The 20169-nt window shown below is 49.7% G+C and overlaps 1 protein-coding gene across 4 annotated transcripts in view; it reads right to left on the bottom strand.

The window, feature by feature from the left end:
• LOC147605590 (U-box domain-containing protein 62-like) overlaps nt 1–20169 on the bottom strand; it is a 60743-nt gene that overhangs the window by 692 nt on the left and 39882 nt on the right. The window contains exons 5-8 of one of the 4 annotated variants that reach the window (XM_086793079.1): nt 9672–9767; nt 8157–8227; nt 7979–8049; nt 7441–7463 (exon numbers count right to left, since the gene is read on the bottom strand). In XM_086793079.1, coding sequence (XP_086649205.1) covers nt 7456–7463; nt 7979–8049; nt 8157–8227; nt 9672–9767 — 246 coding nt within the window. In that variant the 3' untranslated portion in view covers nt 7441–7455. Of the gene's footprint in view, nt 1–7440; nt 7464–7761; nt 8050–8156; nt 8228–9671; nt 9768–20169 lie in introns of those variants that run through there. The other 3 variants (XM_086793080.1, XM_086793077.1, XM_086793078.1) reach the window with 3 other exon arrangements.

Genomic DNA, 20169 nt, shown 5'->3' with positions numbered 1-20169 from the left:
CCAAGAGTGCGTGCACGCTCATGCATAAAGATGTCTGCTTAACTGGACATCTTTATAGAAGAACCATCGAACTAAGCTTCTATTGCTTCTCACCAGGTGAAGAGCAGACTCAGCCATTGACGAATGCAAGCATGCACATGCATGTGCGCATAGAGAGTAGCTAGTCAGGAGGAGCTCGCTGAAGCTCCCGCCTTCGCCCCCCTGCGCTGCTCGCCCATCGCCGCCTTCGTTTCTTGCTCCCCCCCCTTCTACTCGCCGTTGCGCCCCCCCCCCCCCCCCCCCCCCCCTTCTTCTCGCGGTCTTGCCTGCTTGCGCCCCCCCCTCCTCACTGCTGCTGCGCCTCCCCCCTTCTCGCCATCTCATCCCCCCCCCCTCCTAGCCTCTTCGCGCCGACTCACCCCCCCCCCGTTCCCTCTTCGCCTATTCGCCCTCCCTCCCCTTTTTCGCCTGTTTCGTCCCCCCCCTCTCCGCCTGCTCGCGCCCGCCTCCTCTCAGCAGTGCCCCGCCCCCCCCCCCCCCTTCTCGTTGCTGCCGCCCCCCCCCCAGGGCTTCTCCTTGGGGTTTTTTCGCCCCCTCCCTGCTCTTTCGTGCCTTTCTTCACCCCCAGGGGGGTTTCTGTTTTTTTTTCCTCTTCTTCCGGTCTTCCGCCTCTTCGTGTGCAGCCCCGTTTCTTGCAGGTTTCCCGTTTTCGCCTCGCCTTCGCTTGAGCTTCAGACTCTGATGGAGACTCCTCCCGCCTCGCCTCAGAGGGACTCATCCGCAGCCCCCTCGCCCGCCCCCGAGGACATCCCCATCAGGCTTTCTCTTTCGCCGGAAGAGGAAGCGAGCCTCACCGCAGAGGTGGAACGCCTCCAGGCTCATTCCACCATCTGCCGTATAGTCGGCACTCGCCCCAGCAGAGGGGAGATCAGGGATCTTCTTCAGGCCCGCCTTCTAGCAGATGTGGGCAAGATCCTGGATGTACAGCTCTTGGGCCGGGGACATTATCAGATCGAGTTCGAGGCCGCCCAGAGCGTTGCCAAGGTCCTTGCCATGAGTCCTCTGGACATCAGGGGTGCTCGGGCTTTCTTCAGGCCTTGGCAGCATGGATTTGACCCAGCTGCGGCGGAGCAGGGAGAGCGCCTCTTCCATATTACAGTTTGTTTCCCTGGTCTCCGCAGGGAGTATCTTCCGCTCCTCTCCAGGCTCGGAGCATTGGTGGGCTCGGTTCTTGAGACGGGCCCCTCAGCAGCTTCAGTGGTGGCCAGAGCAGCTGGGCTACCTTCGGTCAGAGTGTTGGTATCTGACATCTCCTCCCTTCCTAAGGTCATTCAGCTACCTAGGATAGGGGGGGGGTGGATAGATCAGAGAGTGGAGTTCTCGGGGCTCCCGAACCAGTGCTTCATTTGCAGGCAGGTCGGTCATCTGGCCAAGGCCTGCCCTCGCAGGAGACCCCGACCCTCACCACCACAGCAGCAGGCTACTGATGGCCCGCCCACAGATTCGGCTCGGCAGGCTGCCTCTGGGACACCTGCTCAGGCCACAGAGACCTCGGAGTGGCAGCCTGGACACGGGCGCCGCCAAGGGAGACAGCCACAGCAGCACGCCCAGAGACCGCTGCAGCAGCAGCCACAGTCTCAGCCTCACTGGGTTCCCGTGAGGAACAGCTTTGCTCCCCTTCAGGAGGAGACCCCTGCAGCGACTGAGGACCAGGAGATGCCAGCTCCCCCTTCTTCACCCCCCCCACCCCCGTCCCCTCCCACCGCCTCGTCTCCACCTTCGCCTCCTCCCGCCTCCGCTCCGGTTTCAGCAGCGGCTCCCTCTCCACCTCCCTCGCCTCCCCCTCCTCCCCCTCCGCCCGCCTCACCTTCCCGGGAGACCCTGGCAGTTCCCTGGCGCTCACCTGCAGTCCGGAGAGCGCTGAGCACTGACCTCGCTCGAGCATCACAGAGGAGACCTATGCCGATTAGGGCCTCACGGATTTCATCTATCCGCAGTCGGCTGAGTCGCCTTGGCATTAGACAGCGCTCGGAGGCCTTTGATTATTCCTTTACACGGCTTTTTGGAGCAGAGGGCCCCCATGAGCCAGCACCCATTCGAGTTCATGTAGTGATACCTCCGGCCCGCGGGGAGGAGGCACTAGACTCAGCGGTGGCCTTCTCGTTCCCTCTATGTGGACCTTGTGATCGGGAGTGGACTCTAGAGCTCGCTCTCAGCACTTTGAAGACTCAAGCAGTTGAGTTTTCTCACCACATGAGCGATCTGGAGGTGACTGATGTGATAGGCCGACTTTGGGAGTTGGCTCACTTTTTCTTGGATCCCGGGAGTGTGGATACCTCAGGGATTCGGCATTTGGTCGTGCGCATAGTGGCGGACTTGGCGCGCGACCCTGGATATGTGAGTATACACGAGGTTTCTCTGTCAGAGCAGGAGGCAGTCGCCATGGGCCACAACCACTGGCGCCTGATCCGGGATTCTTGTAGTACACCGGGTGGGCAGATTCGCAGCCGTTCGGATGGGGACTATTCTCCATCCAAGCCGCTTGCGAAGGCCCGCCATACAGCTGAGACAGCATCCACCTCAGCAGGGCATCCATGAGGATCATCTCATGGAATGTACAGGGCCTTGGCGGAGCACACTTTATACGCTATCGAGGTTGCTTGAGGCAGGAGCTTCAGAGATGCCTGGTTGGTGGCAGCATTGACATTTTGATGATGCAGGAGCACCACTTGGGTGAGAGCAGGATCCGGAGATATGGTTCGGTGATGCCTGGTAGATGGGACACTTTTTGGTCTGCAGGGTTTGGTCCTTTGGGTGGACAGGGAGGAGTATGCATGGTTATTGCAGATGTATGGCGGCAGGCCATTGTGGATCGAGGGATCATTGTGCCTGGTAGAGCACAGTATGTCATTCTGAGGATGCATGATGAGCTATTGGGTGTGCTCAACATCTATGCGCCCAATCATGCTAGTGCCAGAGCAGAGTTTTGGACTCAGGTTACAGATGCATTGCCAGAGGCCGCACATTGGTGTGTTGGGGGAGACTTCAACATGCTCGAGGACCCGGCAGATAGGGTGGGAGGCAGTCATGTTACAGTGCATGGCACGGAGCTTGCAGCTTGGGACCGGTTTTGCATGTCACTGAGGATCACTGATGCATGGCAGCATGGGGCTTTCTCCCGGTCTCAGGACAGTCTTAGTTTCTCTCGGTCGGATCGCCGGCAGGGAGGGACTAATCTATCTCGGATTGATCGCTTTTATGTGGGCGATTGGTTAGGGGAGCGAGGGGGCTCCGTCGGCATTCTTGCTGGCACCTCATTTTCAGATCATGCGCCAGTTATATTGACATTGGAGGAGGGGACACGGGAGCCCAGCTTGCAGTTGAGGATCCCCGAGAGGGTACTTGCAGATCCCAGTCTCGCTGAGGACATTGAGAGGATCTGGCATGATAGTCAGTGCTTTGACCAGGATGCAGCGGGCCAGTGTGCCCAGGGACTCATTGACCTTAGCTCTTTTCTACATGCTGCAGCTTTGACACGACTGGGAGAGATTCGCGAGCGGGAGCAACGGTTGAGACGCAGCCTTGCTTCGCTACAGCGCCTTTAGGAGCAGCAGCCTGCATGTGAGTGGGTGGCGTCCCAGCTGAGCCAGGCACGCCAAGAGGTTAGAGAGGTAGAGGAGCAGAGACATGAGTTTTACTATCGTCGTCAGGCCTCTCAGTGGACGCAGCTTGGTGATAGAGTGACTGGGGAGTTTTTTGAGATCACTGGACCCCGTCATGCGCGAGCAGGAGTTCGCCAGCTTGGTAGACCGGATGGATCGATAGCTACTGAGCTCGGGGAGATCAGAGCCATTGCCACTGCTTTTTATAGTGACCTGCTTTCAGCGGAGCCAGCCACTGAGGATCGAGATGTGTGCAGACAGACTGTGTGGGCCCATGTGCAGAGGAGGGTCACAGACCATATGCGCACAGTTCTAGGTGCGCCTCTGTCAGAGATTGAGCTTGCCGAGGCCTTGAGGGTCCTGCCGCGACATAGTTGCCCAGGGGAGGACGGACTGACGCCGGCCTTTTTTATGCGCTATTGGGACCTTTTGGGGCCAGGCCTCCGCAGGGGCTTTCAGCATGTTTTGGACACTGGGGTGATGCCACAGAGCTTTTCAGAGGGCTTGATCTATCTTATCCCCAAGGGGGAGGGAGTATCGGATGACATTCGGCATTGGAGGCCTATTACGATCCTCAATACTGTCTACAAGGTCTTAGCAAAGGCCTTGAGTTTGAGGATCCAGCCCTTCCTGGGGGAGTTGATTCATGCTACTCAGACAGGATTTGTCAAGGAGCGCAGTATCCTTGACAACATCTTTACTTTCTGGGAGGCGACGGCCCGAGCTAGGTTTCTTGGCGAGGACTTGGTCGTGATGCTTCTCGATTTTGAGAAGGCATACGATAGAGTTGATTGGGGATTCTTAGAGGGCACTATGCTACGCCTGGGCTTTGAGCCAGGATGGATCAGAGGGGTGGCAGCTTTGTATTCCACAGCTCGCAGCCAGGTGCTGATTGCAGGAGGTCGGGGGCCGAGTTTTGAGCTGACTAGATCAGTCCGTCAGGGGTGTCCTCTCGCCCCTTTCCTTTTTCTCTTCTTTGCGGAGGCTATGAGTATGTATTTGACGGCAGAGGAGGTTGGTTTGAGAGGACTCCAGCTCCCAGTCCGGGGGGAGGATTTGCTTGATGCTGAGTTTGCAGACGACACGGGCTTATTTTTGCATGGCCAAGAGGCCAATCTTATTCGGGCAGAGCAGTCGCTCCAGGTTTTTAGTGCAGCTTCGGGAGCATTGATCAATTGGCGCAAGACAGTGGCCTTTTGGATCAGTAGTGCTCCCACTCCGGCATGGAGCCCGGACCCCGGTTTTAGATGGATCCCTCCAGGCACAGCAGTGCGGTATTTGGGATGCCAGATTGGCCTCGATTTGTCACCTGAGCAGCAGATTGCCCCGCTTCTTCTGAGCATTCGGAAGAAGCTATTGTATTGGAGTACAGCTCGACTATCCTTGGCAGGGAGGGTGGTGGTGGCAAATCAGGTGCTGTTAGCGACTATGTGGTACATTACGTCTTGCTGGATTTTCTCGAGCTCTTGCATCAGCCAGGTACAGAGGCTGATCAGGAACTTTTTGTGGTCTGGGCGGGACGGTCAGCCAGCTCGGGCAAAGGTTGCATGGGCAGTGATTACACTTCCGCTGGCTCAGGGCGGTTTGGGCATTATAGATCCAGTCGATTAGAGTAGAGCCTTATTGGGGAAGCTTATTGTTCGGGGGTTGCTTCCAGGCGCTGAGCCTTGGAAAGAGCTCCTCTTGCAGCGACTGCAGGCCCGGGCGCCTCCTGCAGGGGGTACTTGGGCACCAGAGATTCGCTGGATCTTCATAGAGATGAGGAGGACAGGCCTCAGTAGAGGATGGGAGGACAGATTTGCTTTGAGTATCCTCAGAGCTTGGGAGCTGCTGAGACCGGGGCTCTCTCAGCGGCCTCCTTCTTGTGTTGAGGAGCGGGCCAGGCAGCCGCTCATCTGGAGCCCAGCGGTTCGTACAGAGCAGGGTCATATGCTGGGTTCTCGGCCTCGTCTAGCCTGGGGACCTCTAGCGGCAGGCCCAGCTCGTAGTTTTGGAGACTGGCAGGCTTTCTGCAGTCTACCAGAGGAGACCCAGGTGGAGAGGCTGAGTCACTTCAGAGGGGGGTTGATTATGAGGGATGATATTCAGGAGGCACTTACAGAGGAGTGGTTCACACCTCTCGAGCCAGTGGCCCCACGGTGGATGGGAGCCTTTACACAGTTGGAGATCCTGATTGCTGTCAGAGCTAGCACTGAGGATGGCAGATGCCTCTATTATGAGATTCAGGATGAGGGCAGACTCCAGAGAGTGGAGGTGGAGTCGCCTTTGGTTGCAGAGTGCACCTTTCAGAGGATTCGGGTAGTGGCTGCCGCTTCTCGGAAGTGGCATATTGACCCCGACCCTGCTGACGTGCTCCCGAATTGGCGCATATGGGCATATGCAGCGCGCCCCTTGGCCCGGCTACAGTGGGACCCCGGGGAGTACGAGTGGCATGATCCTTATGCATCCCTTGAGGCCACAGAGATCACCTTTTTCCAGTATACTGTTCGGCTGGGACGGCATATTTTGACGGCGAGGACGACGGTTTCTCCAGCGGCAGCGGGGCATTGGCGATTGCAGGGACTATCACAGGAGTTCCTGGAGGATTTCTGGGCTCGGCTCTGGGCTAGTCGACAGGCCCGCAGGATCTCGGCTTTTCAGTGGCTGGTCGCCCACAGGGGCTCAGCAGTTGGCACTTGGCTTGTTTATAGCGGTCTTCCGGCGGCCTGCGTCGGATTGCCCTCAGGCACAGCAGATTTGGCTGCGGATGCTGCGTATTCTGGCCCCCCTCTCTCCAGAGGGTATGTTTACGTGGGGTGCCGCTGCTTGGTCGACTTCGTCAGGGCCTGCTATGGGCTATGAGATGGAGCAGGGCAGTCAGGCCATCAGATTTATTAGGGGCCAGCCTCGCCTGGTTCCGGCACCGGATTTCTCGTCCGCCAGCTGGACACAGGAGAGGGATTTACGATGGGAGCTCCTCAGCAGCCTCACCATCTGGTTCACCTGGAGGGCCCGGTGCTTTACGGCCTTTGAGGGGAGATTAGAGCCACCAACAGAGACTGTTCGGGGGATTTGGCAGGAGTTGATCCACACCCTGCGAGGACAGTACGACCGCATCCGGGGAGACTCGGATGAGGCGATCTTACGGCGCCAGGCCTTTCACACCACTTGGCGCTGCGGCCCGTTCTACACCCTACACACGGGATCCCCCTGTTGGCACTACAGGCCACCTGTTTGGCTCTTCCCCCCCCCTATTGTATGATTTAGCCGCTCAGTTCTTTAGACTGATGCTTGTATTTTGCAGCACCTAGGGAGAGTCTCCCGGGCTGCCATGATGTATTCACTGCTCTTCTCTCTGTTAGGAGCAGGAGAGATCTCTTTTGTAGCCCTACGGGCGTTTTTTACATAACTAATGAAAGGATCTTTTCTCGGGGAAAAAAAAAAAGAAAAAAAAGAGAGTAGCTAGTCAAGAAATCGCACATGCATGTGCGCATAGAGAGTAGCTAGTCAAGAAATCGCACTGCTTTGGACAGGAAGAATTACCATGAGCCAAGCAACAACTTGGACCAAATTTGCCTGGCCATGTGCCCATATGGCAGAAAGATATACCAACAGAAAGGTCAAATTATTTCCCAAACTTGACAAACATATGAACAAAGTGTAATCTTAACTCCACGAGAGTCTAGTCACAAAGATTCAGATCATCCACTCCATCATATACAGCATAGACTAGCTGCTATAATATCCTCATGAACCCTGTCCCCAGGTAATGTTGTCAGCTAGCACAATCAACACCTAGGAGTAGGTGCAGGTTGTCCGCAGAACCACCATACTGTCACTCCTCTGGAGGTAGAAAGGTGGACTCAGCCACGATGAAGGCTAGCACTAAAGAGAGCACACACACAAACACACACCCTTGACAATCCTCACCGGCGACGATCACAACCCGTGCACTTCAAGTGGTCAGGGTGGTTATCTACTCAATGAATTTAATTAGGAGGGGGAAAAATGCATGTGCACGCGCATGTGAATCCAAATGCCATACCAGCTAGGTTCACATTGTGAAATAAGTACCAAACGGTAGAAGAGAGTTTATCAACAAACAACACTTTAATGCATCTAAAAACATACAAACGATTAATCAAAGTGAACTAGTTGTTACCAATGCTATATTTGGTATTTATAGGTCCCATACATCACTTTGGTATTCATAGGTCCCATACACCACCTTTTTAAGCTGCTAAAACAAGACAGACAAAGAAATCTCTTTCATAGATTAAAGGTCCAAATTTATGACCTAGTATGTACCCAGAGTATAACTATCATCTACTCAATTCCTGCTCAGAAAGACTACTGACCTCCAACTTTTATCAAAGAGCGATGCTGCAACTTTACAGCCTCTCCATTGTCCACGGTCTTGACCATAAACCTACAAAAATTATGAACCTACAATGCTCAAGCAGACCAAGCAATGTTGAAAAAGCCAAGCTTAACAATAGTTTTCCAAACTATTAAATCTGTTTTGGCAAGGCATACCAGCCATTCAAACATTGGGCTGTAATCAAGGCCTCACGATTGACGAACCGATCAGGAGTGCGCTTGTTCCCCTATTTGCAAGAACACAATGAGCTGATTATTTTAAAGCTTGACATTTTAACAAATAAATAAGAGGAAAATCGAGAGAAACTCAGAAACTACAAGATTGGGATCCCGACGTGGATATAAGAGACTGTTGAGCTAAGCCAATGCTACAGGCTATTGGGTTGTAATGGTCAGGATAAGAGTAGAGAAGCTCAAAAAAGTAAGGGTGGGTTCTACCTAGCTGAATAAATGTCAAAAATTACAAGGAATCCTGCAAATCTTCAACTGTTTACTACGCTTAAATAGCAGGTCTGTGATCTAAGCAAGAAAAACTTCTGCAGTCCTCTCACAACTGCTGAAATCTGCAGCTGTAGGAAGTCCTGAATTGACCTGCTGCTGTTGTTTGGAATGCCTCAAAGGGCTAGATGCGCTCCTCTTCAGAATTGGCCCTCTCTCCCTTGATTGGCTGCTCCACAAGATGTGTAGAGATATGTAGAATGGGGGGATGGGTTCCTACTTACAGGTCTCCAAATAGTTAAATTACTTTACATTGATTTGTGTTGATTGCATTTGCACTTTGTTTGTTTGGCAGGAAGCCCTTTCTTCATGCCCTACCTCACCCTCATGGCCTTTTTTGTCTGTTTTATCGATTTTGGCTCACAGCATGTGCTGATTCCTTAGGTAATCTCTGACCCTGATTAGAGCCCTAGCATGACACATGCATTTGAGTGATGGAGCTGATGTAAGGGGAAAGGCAGTTCATCTTAGATGTGGGTATTCAACGTTTAATCAGCTTCCATCTATTGCTGTTGCTATTGATGATGCTAGTTCATGCCCCCATACCATGAGTATATTCTCGTGACGTTTGGTGGCTTCAGAAGGGGGCAAGCTGGTTGATCTGGTGCTGCAAAAGGGGAGTAAATGAGATGGCTAATTCATAAGCAGACAATGCACACCCACACGTTTCTTAATGAAGGCGCAATTCTGCATCTGCCATGCCCAGTTTTGTGACCAGTATGCCCAAGCTACACTTATCAGGAATGGAACCGGTCAAAACCTGCCATCTAACCACTTGCGTAGTTCCTATTTATTTGTTTAAATGTGTGAACAACAGGGCAGTCACCCTATCCCGTCCACCCACCCCACTGATTTCCACATTATCTGCAGGCGAGGCACACTTGTGAACCCAGCCTAGGATGCCAAATTGTAGTAGTTCTCTTCCAAGTGCTAATTGGCAGCATACTGCCACATCAGCACGACAACTCTTGATGGCAAATGTGCATGCCATATCAGCAGATTCGGGAAGGGTTTCGCAAAGCAAAAGCATATTATAGTCCCTCAATTTTGGGACAACAGCAACTATTCCAGTCTAGATCAACAAGTCCCCTGCTGTCCATGAAAAATATTGCAATAAAAAATAGATCGATAAGATTTTATCATTGTATGATCACTAAATGACAAACCAAGTACCTTGATCATCACTTTGTCACCAACATTAAAAGGAAACTGGGCTCCTCTTAACCGTGGAGCACCTGAAGTTGCATGGTCTGTTATTGCAATGTGATCCTGCATTTCAGCAAATCTAAGGCATATTAAGATCAAATGTGAGTATGATAAGTAAATGTTATATTTTGGGCAGAATTTCTTTTAAAAAATACTCTCTATCGTAACAGCCCGCTTGCACTCTCTCTTCACTACTCCCACTCTCTCTTCGCTGCCCACCATGCCCACATAACAGCCCACCTGCACTCTCTCTCTTCGCTGCCCACACTCTCAACACCAACACTCGTGCATTGAATGTACTAGTGATTGGGATTCCCACATGAGCTTCCCCCCACAACAGATGGGGAACAACTATGTAGACATATGGGTGTGGATGGCATGCCATTCATTGATGTGTGGTGAGCAGGGAAAGACATGACAGCAAGATCTACATAGGGGATGACCTCACCCTTTTGTAGGTGAACCGTGAAGCAAAGGAAGGCTGGCATGATACAAGTTCACATTAACGCAAAGCAGGGAAATGGGCTGTCTATCGTGATGGTCGGGTCATCATAACAGAGAGGGGATGAGGTCTATGAGACCAAGGATATGCTTCACCCAGCCATATGAACTTGCGATGGGACATAATGATCTAACCGAGCCTCCAGGTGGCTTCGCCGAGACTTACACAGGGAGACTGTCACAAACCCCTTTTCGGGACATGTAGAACATGTTAATCCCAGGTGGACACGCAGGGAGTGTTAATCCTGAACATGCACATGAGCATATGAGTCATGCCCATATGTGAGTCCAAGCCTCAAGGGCATGGTAGGATATTTTGAACATCAGGCTGGGCCCATAGGATGTTCTGATCGTTTGGCAGGGCCCGCAGGATATTTTGGAACTCATGCACGGCCTATTGGTTATTTTGGATCTCAGGCAGGGCTAAGCGGAGATCTTTGATCGGTGCCTGAAATTTCAAGAGAGCAGATGGGTGATTCCCCAAATGCATCATGCATACACGTATGTGCTTGACTTTTATTTTTATTTGTAACTTGTTTTATTGCTTGGACAATGCCTGGTATTTCTGACTGTGATTATCCATGGAGTCCGGGACGCCTGAGCACCCCTGTGGACGCGTGTATGCGCATGTGTTTGGGCCTAACGCAGTGGTCTCATGCATTTTGTTGTGCAAGCAAAAACAGACCGAAAACTGGCTGAAAACAGCCTAAAACATAATAAATCTGCACAGTCCCTCAAAAGCATGCACAGAGCTGGTCCCCCATCTCCAGGGACTTAGCAACACTGGGTGTTTGCATATAGGTGTTCTACAAGCTGGTCATACAGTTTTACGGTTTCCACAGGCTGATTCAGGGCTGGCTGTACAGCAGCACCAGGGCTGCAAACAGGTGGTAGAAGGTAGAACAGTGCTAGTTGTACAGTTCTGAGCTGGTCGTACAGTTTGAACAGGTTTTGCTTCTTACAGAGGTGTTCTAGTCGACTGCAGGGCAATTGGTGTGCGCTGGAAGGGTCCTAAAGAAAGCTCCTTGGCGTGAACTACCATGCAAGGTGATTCACGAATTGAAAAGCACGACTGAAAGTGCTTGGGCATGCTCTTGTAGGAGAAGGGTATCTCAAGGCTTGTGCATGCTCCTGTAAGACAATAGTATCTTCGGCTGGGTGACTTGGAAACACCTGGGCCTCTTATTTGCTTTGTCATGCCGGTGAGTTCATGCAAGCAGGACAGACGTGCCTGTGAGTTCACATGACAGGATGGAAGTGCCTGTGAAGTTTACATGAGCAAGACGGAAGTGCCTATGAGTTCAAGTGAGCAAGATGGACGGGCCTGAGTTCGTGTGAGCCAAAATGGAAAGCATAGGATGAAGATCATTCTACAAGACACAGGATATTTTAGAGAGTTCACGTCCACGGCATGTGATCTGTTGAGACTTTGTGCAGGACAGAAGAATTTGTGACACAGCACATGCATGACACATGACACTGTTGGAAATATTTGTGTCGTATCTTTGTTTACTTTGTATTTATTTGAATGTACTTGGAGCAATCAAGTGCAGACCAAATCCCCGAGCACCCGTGTCACATGACCTTGTACTTGTATGCAGACTCCTTTTGCATACAAGGCTTCCGACCACGAGAGGACGCCACACCAGCCATTGACGATGTACCCACAGCCTCATCAGGCCACACATTCTCGAGTGCCCGACCCCCCGCCAGACCCCACTCTAGTGTGACTCTAGACCAGGCCACGGCACTACGGCGAGCCCAACGTCCCAGACTCCATGGACCTCGCCAACAATACAGACATCAGCCCCAGCTTGAGGAGATCTTGGAGAGGCACAGAGCCACCTTCCCACGCCCAGCAGATCTGCAGAGCCTTCTACAAGCTAAACCCATGCTCCATATCCTTGATGGCCCCCTCCTCCTACCAGGGGATTAGCTCCATATGTTCTATGACGATGATGGTCCCACTTTGTATCATATGGCTCGGATTTAACATTCCCAGCTCATAGCTCTCGTCTTTGTTATCTTTTGTACCATGATGAGATTACATGGACACTATTGTATCACTTTTGGCCTCATAGACTCACTAGGTCTTTTGAAGACATTTAATATAGCTCTCTCTCTCTCTCTCTCTCTCTCTCTCTCTCTCTCTTCTTGGAAGGATTCAACCCACTCGCACAAGTGATACAATATACCCCCCCGCATGTGAGAGCCATCGCCACAGGTTTCTTCAGCACTCTTCTCACCGGTGCCCCCATTTCCGCACAGGTGACGGATGCGCAAGAGCGTGTGTGGCGACACACGAGAGAGGTGGTCCCTCACTCTCTTAGGACTTTCCTCTTGACCCCCTTCACAGCTGAGGAGTTGGCTGAGGCTATGACAGCACTACCAAGGGGCAAATGCCCCGGAGAGGACGGTCTTCCAGCCTCTTTATTTCTGTGACATTGGGATCTCATGGACCAGGGCTGCCTTTAATGAGATCATGGTTACACGTGAAACGAGCCATGCCAGCGAGGCTGTCGGAGGGTTTGATTCATTTGATTCCCAAGGAGGGTGGTGATAGATTGGAGATCCGGCAATGGAGACCCATCACCCTCCTAGGGACTGCCTACAAAATTCTGGCCAAGGGGAGATTGCAGCCCTTTCTCCCTGACTTGATTCATGGTACACATACAAGTTTTGTTCAAGATTGGAGTATTTTGGACAACATTTTCACCTTCTGGGAGGCGACGGTGTCGACTAGGATGCCGTAACAAGATCTGATCATGCTCCTTCTAGATTTTGAGAAAGCCTATGATAGAGTAGATTGGGGCCTTCTGGAGGGGACGATGTGCAGGATGGATTTTCTGGAGGAGTGGGTCCGAAGTGTATCGGGACTTTACTCGGTTTCTCATAGCCAAGTTCTTATTTAAGGCGCTAGAGGTGACAGATTTCCACTTTCATGCTCACTCCGCCAAGGGTGCCCTCTAGCACCTTATCTTTTCCTGTTCATCACGGAGGCCTTGAGCAATTTTCTCTCTGCATAGGAGACTGGACCCAAGGACTGCATCTCCCCATCTGAGTGCAACAAGAGCTTCTTGATTCCGAGTTCGCCGATGACACAGCAGTATACCTGTCGGGGGCCGAAGGGAACCTCCAAAGATTCACTGAGGCGATTGAGATTTTTTGTCACGCATCCGGAGCACAAATCAACTAGCACAAGTCGTGTGGATTTTGGGTTGGCTCATCACCTACCCTGACTTGGTGTCCAATTGACGCTTTTCGATGTGTCTCCGATTCGCTATCTGGGGTGCGAGGTTGGCATCGACATCTCCCCTGAGTAGCAGCTCACCCCCGTTCTTCTTAGCATTTGAAAGAAGTTGTTATACTAGAGTTCAGTCAGGCTTTCCCTAGCTCCTCCAGCTCATCTTTCTCCTGGGCATGTATTGGTTAGGTCCAACGTTTGATCTGCAACTTTCTATGGGCTAGTAGTGATGAGAGATCGGCCAGGGCCAAGGTGGCCTGGAGAGTGATCATTGAGCCACGATGCAGAGGGGGCCTGAGCATCATTGACCCCTCCATTTAGAGCCGTGCCCTGTTGGGCAAGTTAATTGTTTGTGGTCGGCCTTCACGTGGTGAGCCTTGAAAGAACTTCCTCTTGGCTAGAATCTCCACCCGCACTCCGACTCTAGGAGGCCCTTGGCCTCAGAGCACGAGTAGCCTCCGAGGAGTGGCTTTGGCAACCTCTAATCTAGAATCCTTTGGTCCATCTGCCTAGTGGTCACATGCTCAGGGCTCACCCACATATCATGGGGAGCGCGCTAGGTCACTTGGAGATTGGCTTGCATTCAGACAGCTACCCTCAAGAGGCTCAAGGGAGAGGCCTTCTTGGGATCCAGGGCAAAGACTGACTTAGCCTCGACATCAACTCTTCCATCCCTCCCGAGTGGCTGGCCCCATCACGGGATCCTTGGCTAGGCATCGAATACCCTGGCAATTCATGGCACATACGAGTGCTCCGCTCAACTCATCTTCTCTATTAGACTTCATGGCAGACTCGAGAGATCAAAGACCCCCTTAGGGACCTCAGGGGATGCACCTTGCATAGGGTGAGGGTGAGGGTGATTGGTTTTCACCACGCACATGAGTGGCACATCAACCCTCCACCGGCCAAGGTAGCTGTCACCATTTGGCCACCCAATTGGTCCACCCGTGCTTTCTTATCATGTATGTACATTGGATTGGTGTCCATGGCAGTTGTATATGCCGAGGATTTATGCCACTCATGTGATACTGTGGACTTGGCTTTCCGTTGGGACTTGTGCCTCTGTGTACCTGCCTCGAAATGCTGTGGATTGGTGTTCCATTGGGTCTGGTACCTCGTGTACTTGCCTGGAACACGTCTATTTTGGTATCGTCTCATGAACGGGAATTGTCCATACCAATGCTGCATTGCATAGCATCTTTATGTGCTTGCTTGCAATTGAAATTGCATCCTATTTTCATGCTTGCTTGACCAATGTGTAGTTCCTCGTAATGGGACGCCCGCCCACGAACCATACGTGTGAAACTGTCTGCTCACATGGTTATGTGGCATGTGACAGGTGGTAAGTATTGGTCATAAACCTAGCCTTAGGAGTTAGCACTAATTTATAAGTGAGTGTGTGCACACTTCATTAAGTTTTGGGTGACCAAAACTCACTTATAAATTATGACCAGCCTGGTGTTCACACACACTGATGTCCCCAAGTGGACATAACCCAATGTCCACCGCCCAGACCTTATCCCCTTTGTACAAAGGGAGTAACCAGCCATGTGTCCACTCTAACTTGCTCCACAAAGCACCTACCTGCCACCTACACTGGACAACTCACCACCTCACTCCTCCTCTTCTCTCTCTAGAGATGGGCGCCTCCTTCATGAGGGTTGTTGGGCTGCATTTTCTACACTTTCTCCTTCCCAACTCCATTTCCAAGCTTGCTAAGGTGTTTCTCAAGCTTCCAAGAGTGTTTTTGGATGCTAATCACTCTCCTACACACTCTCAATGATTGAAATTCAGTAAAACAGCTCTCTTTATTGTTGTAATTTCTGGTCTTTTTTGCTGAAAACCCTAATTTCAGCCCTCCTTTCTCAAGTTGAACCATAGGGGAAGCTTTCCCAAGGTTCCCTTCATCCTCTTGAAGACTTTTGTCCCGAAGAAATGCGACAAATCGAAGATCTCTTCACTTCAAGAACTTCCATCGCAAAGACTTCTGCTGTCATTGACTCTACTTGCAATTGGTAAGCTTTAATGCTTAAATATGGAAGCAAGTAGCACGAGGGAGGAACCGGATTACAAGATCACATACCCTGTGTAGTGTTCTCTTGTCCTACGTGCTCTCTTGCAAATTGTTGCTACCATGTGTTGGTGGAACAATAGAGAGCAGATGGTAAGGAACATGGGCACTTGAGAGAGTAGTGTGGATTGCAAGTCTACGTCGACAACCACTTGTTTGCAATACTGTATTCATATGCATTGGTATGGAAATCTGGTCAGAATTGCCCATGACACTATATACTTGATTCTCCCAAGATCAATATACTTTATTTGAGGGAGGGATCGGCCGTTCCGGCTCATTGTGTGTGTCTTGTCAATTCAACAATTTACTTCTTATATTTGAGCAAGTGTCCATTAAATCTTAGTGTATTTAAGTGTATTGATTAGCATTGTGTTCAACCAAGTTACATTGGTATCACAGCATACGGTTCTCTTTCACTTCTATCGTGAGAGATGATCACCGTGAACACTAGCTATCTCTACACTTAGAATATTATGGACAGCCATACAATGAATGTTGGAGATGCTAATACAAGAGGCACGGACAATGAAATGCATGCCTCCAATACTCTACAGGATGAGCAAACTCATGTGGTACACAATAGAGGAACATGAATATGTGGGACAGACGTCTCGTGGCAAAGAGAAGATGCAGGAAGAAGAGTCCATAGTCTTGAGGGCTGAACTTACTCGTATGCAGGCTCTTCTCCATGCACAACAAGAAGAATTGAATCTCTACCGCTGTGAGGATCCATTGGTATATGACCGTTTGAAGGCCAAGAAAGCTGAATCTTATATGGATCATGCAATGGCAATGATTGCTCAAGAGTTGCACATGCAATCGAGGGATGCAGCACGTGCATACTTGGCTCGTACCAAGGATGCCTATGCAAAAAAGGCAACCATCCCACATGTCTTGGAATCCCCACAGGTACCCGAACAAGAACTTATGTCTAAGAGGATGAATCTCCATGCTATGGGAGAGGAACAATCAGTGACTTCACGCCATGTACGAATACCTTATGTAGCCCATGAAGGATACAATGTTTATGGGAGTGGTCAAAATGTTTATGCCGGCTGAAAATGTGCATGCACAACACATGCAACATGGGCTGCAATTTTCTGTTGGTGCAGGTATTCCACGTATCTCTCATGCCACTCATGCCTTCGAGTGTGCTCGTGAGGGAGAAACTATGGCGAAAAATGTATCAATGCATGTTGAGGGGCCAGCCATGCCTCATGCTTACAGGGCACATGTATCTATGCCTTATGCATCACCTTTTGGTCCTAAAATGATGCCAGTCACAGGGGCTGTCCCAATGGACAAACATGAGGGAAAACATGTTGAGATGCAGGCACATGCATCAAAGTCTCATGACTTCAAAGCCGAAGACAAATCTGTGAAGTTTGGCACATATCATAGGGAATATGATGCATCAAAGGCACTTGCTTTTATTGCCCAGTTTGATATTGCTTTCAGTGATGAGGATTTCACTCAGAAATCCATGATCCGGCATGTAAGCATGTTCATGAAAGGCACTGCTGCCCATTGGTGGCTCACGGAGAAGCTCTCACTGAATCCTGTTAGATCATGGGAAGAGTTCAAGGAGAGGTTCTATGCTCAATTCTTACCTCCCAATGCATTGAATGAGATAACAATGAAGTGGGATTGGGTGAAGCAAAATGAGGGGAAATCAGTAAATGCATATGTGCAAAAGTTTTGGAAAGTGCTTTTGGAGGTGTCTCCATTTATGCATGTCACCGAGGCGGAAAGGAAGAGAAGGTTTCAATCGGGATTGCAACCTGTGTGCAAAGCGGGACTACAAATGTATCCTGGTCATACCTTACACCAACTAATCGCAGCCGCCACCGCCACCGCCACCGAGCAATTGGAACTCAAATTGAGTCGATCCAATAAGACTAAACCCTCATTTCAAGGCAAAGAGAGGGCTGTCCAAAACCTGCAAAATGATGGACAGCCACCTAAAAAGGACCAAAACCAAAATAAAAATGGTCCAAAGGCTAAAAATAACACTACCAAGAAACGTCCCTTCAAACTGAGAGACTATATCTCACTCTGGAGCAGAAAAAGTAATATATGAGCGAGCGGAAATGCTTTACTTGTGGTAGCACCGAGCATATTGCAAATGCATGCCCAAACAAGAAGAAGCATGATAATGCAAATGCATCAAAGCCTAATGTGCATATATGGTTCCGGATGTGCAGGGCAACACTTCACATGATAGCAAAGACAAGGTTGTATGTAAAGCTTGGGGATAGCTCAAGGATCAACCCTCTTTGTTCATGTTTGATGATTGTACATCTGAAAATTTCATATCCACACAGATGGCAACTGCTTTGGATATTGAAGTGAAGGACATGGGTCCTCAAATTGAAGGGATCATGAGGATTTTCTTGTGGCGCCTTTGAATGGCTGTGATGCCTTGGTATACACGTATTGATCCGTGCAAGGCTTACAAGACCAACAAGATCACCTTCATGCATAAAGGCCGAGAGCATGTAATTGATGCTGATGAAGAGGGTGATACCATTCCCCTTATATCTCATGTACAAATTAAGAAAGTAATGAAAAAGAGTGTTTTTGCGTACTTGATTTTTGTATGAGATCATGTTGAGGAAAATAATGTACATGTAAACACTCTTAGTAATGATAGGCTGAAATTTTTGCAAGAGCACAATGATTGTCTTGTTGATGAGTTACCAAATGAGTTGCCACCCGTACGACCAGAAGATCATCGCACTGATCTTGTGCCGGGTAACTCACCACCTAATAGGCCAGCCTATCGTGTAAGTGCATCCCAAAAAGAGGAGATCATGAAGCAGGTGAATGAGCTTCTTGAGAAGGGTTTGGTTCAGCCAAGCTCTTCCCCATTTACCCCTCCTCTTGGTTCAAAAGAAGGATGGATCCTTTCGTATGTTTGTGGATTATAGAGCTTTGAATAAGCTTACCATCAAGAATCGGTTTCCGATTCCACGCATAGATGACATCCTTGTCAAGTTGGATGGATCGGCATGCTTTAGCCGAACTGATCTCAAGAGTGGGTATCATCAAGTGTGTGTAGTGCCTGAGGATGTACACAAAACTGCTTTCAGGACAACATTTGGGCTTTGTGAGTATCTTGTTATGCCTTTTGGTCTTACAAATGCCCCGGCTACATTCAATAGAATGATGGATCGTATATTCCGTGGGTACAAGAAATTTACAGGTGTCTTCTTTGATGACATCCTAGTCTTCTCGAAGACCGAAGAAGAGCATAGAGCTCATTTGGCCATTGTTTTTGAAGAATTCCGTAAGCATAAATTCTTCATAAATGCAAAGAAGAGTGAGTTCTTCTTGTGAGAGAAACATTATCTTAGGCATATTGTGTCCAAAGATGAAGTGCGGATGGATCCTGCAAAGATTAATGCAATTCGGAATTGGCTCGAATCGAGTTCGGTGCATGAGATTCGTAGTTTTCTTGGATTATGCTCTTACTACCGCAGGTTCATTCAGCACTTTGCATGGATTGCTTCTCCTTTGCATGATTTGACAAAGAAGAAGACCGTGTTCAAATGGACTAATGTAGAGAGGGATGCATTTCTCAAATTGAAAGATGCAACTACTCATGGTCCAGTGTGATCATTCTGGATTTGCAAAAGCCTTTTAGTGTGGAATGTGATGCATCGGAAAATTGCATAGGAGCTGTCCTTAATCAAGAGGGACATGCCGTAGCTTATGAGAGCCGTAGATTGCATGATGCAGAGCTATCTCTTGGCATTTATGAGAAAGAGCTCTTGGCTGTAATTCATGCACTTACTATATAGAAACATTACCTTCTTGGGGCTGATTTCACTGTGAAGACAGAGTTTGAGGTATTTTCTTACCCAAACTACGTTGTAAGAGAAGCATATGAGGATGGCCAATTTCCTCTCTATGTTTCATTTTCAGATCTTGCACACCCCGGGAAAGAAGAATGTAGTGGCCGATGCATTGTCACGAAAGCCGTATGTAGCAGCTATCTCGGTTGTCTCTCATGGGGACTTGTCTACCATGCGTCATTTGTATCATACGAATACTATTTTGCCACTATTTGGGCTTATTTGATGGCTGGTCATGCACATGCCTTATATCAAAGAGAGTTATCTCATGAAAGATAATTGCCTATGTGTGGTGTCTGACATGAGGCAAAAGGTTTTGGATGAGTGCCATGCTCCTCCATATGCTGGTCATAGAGGAATTATGCCTACTATGCACATGATTGAGCGGTATTTCTTTTGGCCAGGTATGTGGAAGGACACAGAGGCACATGTACGTGCATGTATCACCTGTCAAAAGGTGAAATTTGATAGGCAAAAGGCACCAGGTTTGCTTCAGCCATTGCCTATTCCCACGCAGCCATGGGAAAGTATTACAATGGATTTCATTATGGACTTGCCACGGACCCAACAGGATAATGATGCAATTTGGACAATTGTGGACAGGTTTAGCAAGCAAGCTTATTTCTTGCCGGTCAAAAAGACCATCAAATCTGAGCATATGGTTAAAATATATCTTGCACAAGTGTTCAAACATCATGGAATGCTGAAGTTCATTGTGGGGGATAGAGATCCCAGGACTACAAGTCTCTTTTGGCGAGCCTTATTTGATAATATGGGCACCAAATTGGA

The sequence above is a fragment of the Cibotium barometz genome, chromosome 59, assembly GCF_041138505.1.
Source record: "Cibotium barometz isolate CiBa-2024 chromosome 59, ASM4113850v1, whole genome shotgun sequence".
Lineage (NCBI taxonomy): Eukaryota > Viridiplantae > Streptophyta > Polypodiopsida > Cyatheales > Cibotiaceae > Cibotium > Cibotium barometz.
Note: the sequence above shows the minus strand (reverse complement) of the source record. Positions and strands in the feature narration are given on the sequence as shown.